A 5,000-nucleotide genomic window follows, 5' to 3' on the forward strand; every position below is an offset into this window, starting at 1 on the left:
TGTTCAGGAACCTTCAAGAAGGAGGTAGGGTGCCGCGGCTTGCCCACCGCTCCGCCTGACGTCACGTAACTCATCCGCACACACGCACGCACGCACGCACACACACGCACGCACGCACGCGCACACGCACACACACACACACACACACACACACACACACACCGCGTCTGGCGAGGTGGCGCTGATATCAGTGTCTCGATAGGGAAGCTCACAGCCTGCTGCGATGGGTTTGGCGAAGGCGAAGATCGGGGAGAAAAAAAAAGAACAATAGGACGAATGATCATCGGTGCGTTGATGTATTTCGCCATGAGGATCGATTTTGTTTATCGTGGCCGTCGTTTGAGACTGTAATGGTTTATCTCGGATATGTATGTCATGCAGAGCGCGACTGCACTGTAAAAGCCCTTATCTTATCTCTGCATCAATCCAGAGGCATCGTAAATTTGTTCTCGACTAACATGGTGTACGAGGGAGGCTGGAGACATTCCTCTTTTCCTGTGTCACTATATACACAAAATAAAGGCCTAATTAGCAATACTAGGTTACTCACGGCAAACATTTTGTAGGAAATGGATAGGCCGACGGTGGAATGTGTTTTCTTGTGGGACGCCACAACGAACACAATTTCAAAGTAGAAGAGGATAGCATAGTTTCCTTTTTTATTCTTTTTTTTACACCTTCAAAGAGAACAATGTGAGTCTCCTCAAAGGTGGAGCCAGTTGTAATTTTTTTTACTGTTCATATAAGGTCACGATGGCAGAGGCTGGGGGGGGGGTGAGAGGAATCAGATTACTCCTGAACGCAGATCGTAAAGTGATAAGGATTTAAGTGTTGGGGTTTAGGGACCCTCATTGCACGGCAATGCGTGCGTTCACAGGCCGGCCGCGTTGAACTGTGGCGAAACCTCATTCTCATTTTCTTTCACAGCACGAGCCCAAAGGAAAAATGGTGTTAATTTCTCAGCTGTGCGCCTGCAGACCGTCTTTTCAATCGGACGCTGTTTTTTCTTTTAAGAAGAACGACGTAGCGGGGGGGGGGGGGGGAAACACAGCCTTCTCTGGAGCTCCCCGGCCCTCACCTCTGTTGCTTTAGCTAAGTGCCAACGCTGGGATTTGGGGCTTTTAATCCTGCTGTTAACGTCGCGGCTTTGTTGAGAAAAAAAGGACTGGATTGATCTGTGAACAAAGCATCGCTTTAGAGAATAGTGTGTGTGTGTGTGTGTGAGAGAGGGGGGGGGGGGGGGGGCGGGACTGTTTGAAGCTAAGCTATGTTGAGACATGCCCCTCTCGCCCCCCCCCCCCCCCCCCCCACCACCCGATCACCGTGGACATCACCAAGACTAAGAATGGCATTGGATTACATCCCCGGGACTGCCACTCTGTATGAAGTGTTTCTGTGGAATTCTTTGTATTGTCTAACAACATCTACTTGAGCTGGTGGTGTAGAGTGTGTGTGTGTGTGCGTGTGTGTGTGTGTGTGTGCGTGTGGTGTGTGTGTGTGTGTGTGTGTGTGTGTGTGTGTGTGTGTGGAGGGTCGGGTGGGTTGAGTTGGGCGGGTGGGTGGGTGGGTGGAGAAGAGAGGAGGGGGGGGGGGGGGGGGGGGGGGGGGGGGGGGGGGGGTGTCTGGTGGAAGAGGGGCTGGGTTGGTGTTCCCTTCCAGAGTGGAGATGTGTGGGGCTTCTTAAACCATGGTGGGAATCTTAAAGGTTTTCCTCTGTGCTCATCCCATTTGAGCTTGAAAGGTCTTTGAAGCCAGAGATGTGTTGTCATTATAAGGCCGTGGCTGTCAAACACAGAGGATTATGAAGAAGGGATTGTGCACTATGTCACCGGCAACTTTTTTCCTCACATTTTCTCTACATTAGCTCGACAATCTTCCTTATACCAGTGACACACGAGTTCCTGCTTTCCCCCCCCCCCCCCGCCGTATATTATGGCCCCGTTTCCTCTCCGTCAAACAACATGCTGGTTATTATTAGCCCCCACTCATGTTTTGTTTTTTTTCCCAGGCCTGCAGAGTTTCTCTGCAGAAGGGAAAAAACATCCTAATGGCGTCTTTTTCTTTGTTGCTCGATGGTGCGCTGAAAGGGTGCACCATCGCGGCGTGCCTCGTGTCTCTTTTTTCGACAAGAGAACAAGAATCCCCGCAGCAAGCCCCCGCTGCCATACCTGAATCCTGTTCCCATAACACCCTCGCCCGGTCACCCAGAACTATCTACGCTCAATTCTCTATCTCCTCTCCCCGGGCAAACAAAGGCCTGGGAATGCTTTCAGAGGCAGTGTGGTACGACCCTCCAGAGGTCTGTCGGCCCGAGATGGGCTCTGACAGCCGGAGTCTTTTCCTTCTCACAACAAAGCGGGGTTGTAGGACACAAAGGCGAACACAAAGCTGAATCAGGCGATCCTCGATCAGTGACAGATCACTTGAGAATGTATTACACCTTGTTATCCAAACAGAACGCCGAGAGGTGCCGCGGGGGCTTTTCCGTTTGTTTGGGTTTGTGTCCAGATAGGTCAGCTCAGTTTTTTTTTTTAAAGCCTGTTGTTTGTGTTAGGGGAACACCGAGCGTAAGGTAGAGAGCACCTTTTAAGATTTTATCAATGCCAGAGAGGGGAAGAGAAGATTACATCTTTTCTGTTGTTGTTTGAAGGTGTGCAACGCTTCTTTGGGGGCTGCAGTTGTTCAACTTGGGGGCGCTTCCCTTTGAAGCGTTCCCCCCCGCCGCCGCCGCCGCCGCCGCCGTCGACCAACCGACCGCTTAGCATCGTTTGATGCGGTCCCACACATCGGATTTAAAGTGTCGCTGATTTGTTTTAACGTCCCCCTGTTGTGTCTCCAGGTGTCATCAGTTACACCGAGTACCTGTTCCTGCTCTGCATTCTAACAAGTGGGTGTTCATCGATTGACGATTCAACGTTGAGATCAGTGCCTGTGGTGATCAACATCAACGTAAAGGGGGATGTTATTAACATCCACCGTGTTTACGTTCAGCTGTTAACATGTTAATGGTGGATGTGTTTCCCTCTACTCAGAGCCCCGGGCGGGCTTCAAGATCGCGTTCAACATGTTGGATACGGACGGGAACCAAATGGTGGACAGGATGGAGTTTCTGGTGGTGAGCGGTTCACCGTTGGTTCTGTGACGTCCAGGCCCTCCGCCGGTCAGCTCCTCTGCAGTCAGCTAAAGGTCTTGTCTCCTCTTTTTTTTTTTTTTTTTTTTAAAAGCTCGAGGAAATCTTCCGCAAGAAAAAGGACAAGAATGAAGAGGACTCCCGGAGATCAGACCTGAAGGTGAGAAACGCGTTAAACAGCACAGTGGATCTTCAAAAGCACATTACTTTACTGATATAGGGCTTGAAAACAATCTCAAAACAATAACCAAACTGGGACACCCAAACCTCAGTATTTCATTAATACATTAATACATTAATACATTAATACAGGATCAGATGTTATAATCCCTTGTGCCAAAATCCAAGGAAAACACATATTCAGAAGCCTCTGCCCAAACCAACCTTACAAGCACGCTGGCCACTAAGCTACCAACCAAAGGTGAAAAACACGAGACAAATGGCCCAACGAACAGCAGTACGCAGTATGCAGCATGTCATTGGGGTTATCAAGTGGGCACCCTCTTTCACCGATGTTTCGTTAAGTTAGGCCCACGACACCTCCTGAGGGCTGACCAATGAAACCAGGGTCCTGGAGACACTCTATATAATATAGTTGTTCATGACTGGCTGAAATCAGTGCAAGACCTTTCCACTTGCCATGCAAACAACAGCATGAGACATTTCTGGCCCTGATTTGAACCCCATCGGGAAAGAACAATTTCAAAACCCGAGTTACGCCGTACCTGTAGCTAGACACTAGTCAGGGAATCAATTGCAGAAAATACCGGGACACCAACCACATATTCCCGTACATAACAGTACATTTCCCCCCCAAAAACATGTGTAGCGTGTTCAGTGGCTGATCCTTAACATGTTCAGCATTCAAGGTAGGAGCCTTAGCTTGTGTGCTACATCGAGATAGCGACGGCGAGCAGAGTGCAGAGCAGGGGGGCTAAGCTGGATGAACCGCCCCGCTGCAGGGTAAGACATGCCTGGCAGGCCTTTCATCTCCCCAGTGGCAGCGCCTGCACCATGAAGGTGGATGTCAACAACAGAGATTTAAACTGAAATCACAGCAGGGATGCTTTGAGGTCTTATCGCTCGCCGACCCCAACACGAGGGCGAGAGAATGGCGAGCGAGCGCTGAGGGCTAGCAGCGAGCCATGGTGGTGGCATCTTTGGGCCCACGCACCAGATTAAAAGCCACCGCCCCTAGGACCATCATCAGATCCACACAACGGGCCACTCTAGATTTGAGCGTGCTAAGATGTGCCGAGAGGGAACCTCGTGGATGGGCGGTGTGTCCTCATGGTCCTGTACACCCTAGCTGTCTGCCGACGAGGGTATTACAATACACTGGCCAATATGTGATCATCTTATAGTATATGATATGATTTAACTCACATCTTTATATGCATAATACGTACAATAGTATGTCCTGTGTTATGGCTGGATGTCACACCTTGTTGTTTGGGTTTCAGAGCCTTCAGCTGTACGGACAGCAGAAGTCCCATGCACACAGCGTATGTATTGTCGAGCAGTGTATAAACAGTGTCTGAAACAGAAATCCATTCAGCGAAACGTATTTGATCCATAATCACTGATTATGCTTCATTGATTCATTGGTCTGTATACAGTTAAATGTGACTCAATCTAAGACATCCGTGTTTTCTTTTTATGCATGGTTGAATGCATACGTCCATGCATGTGTATCCATATATGTGTGTCTGTGTGTGTCTGTCTGTCTGTGTGTGTGTGTGTGTATGTGCATGCATGCGTGTGTGTGTGTGTGGGTATGCGTGCTAGTGTGTTAGTCCAAAGGCTTCCCTCTTTTGTTTTAAAGGAGCTTTGCGGAGCACCCCTGCAGTACCAGTGATTTATGTGCAGG

The 5,000-nt window shown here is 49.5% G+C and overlaps 1 protein-coding gene across 1 annotated transcript in view; it reads left to right on the top strand.

The window, feature by feature from the left end:
• The window catches only part of micu3b (mitochondrial calcium uptake 3b), a gene marked incomplete at its 5' end in the record, with an annotated part of 20,756 nt that overhangs the window by 4,123 nt on the left and 11,633 nt on the right, over nucleotides 1-5,000 (top strand). Inside the window, 5 exons of the mRNA XM_084469132.1 lie at nucleotides 1-24; nucleotides 2,840-2,887; nucleotides 3,033-3,115; nucleotides 3,225-3,290; nucleotides 4,594-4,635. The exon at nucleotides 1-24 is cut by the window's left edge and continues 55 nt beyond it. Of these exons, the coding sequence (XP_084325258.1) occupies nucleotides 1-24; nucleotides 2,840-2,887; nucleotides 3,033-3,115; nucleotides 3,225-3,290; nucleotides 4,594-4,635 (263 nt within the window). The remainder of the gene's footprint in view (nucleotides 25-2,839; nucleotides 2,888-3,032; nucleotides 3,116-3,224; nucleotides 3,291-4,593; nucleotides 4,636-5,000) is intronic.

This window comes from Micromesistius poutassou, assembly GCF_964030765.1.
Source record: "Micromesistius poutassou genome assembly, chromosome: 6".
NCBI lineage: Eukaryota > Metazoa > Chordata > Actinopteri > Gadiformes > Gadidae > Micromesistius > Micromesistius poutassou.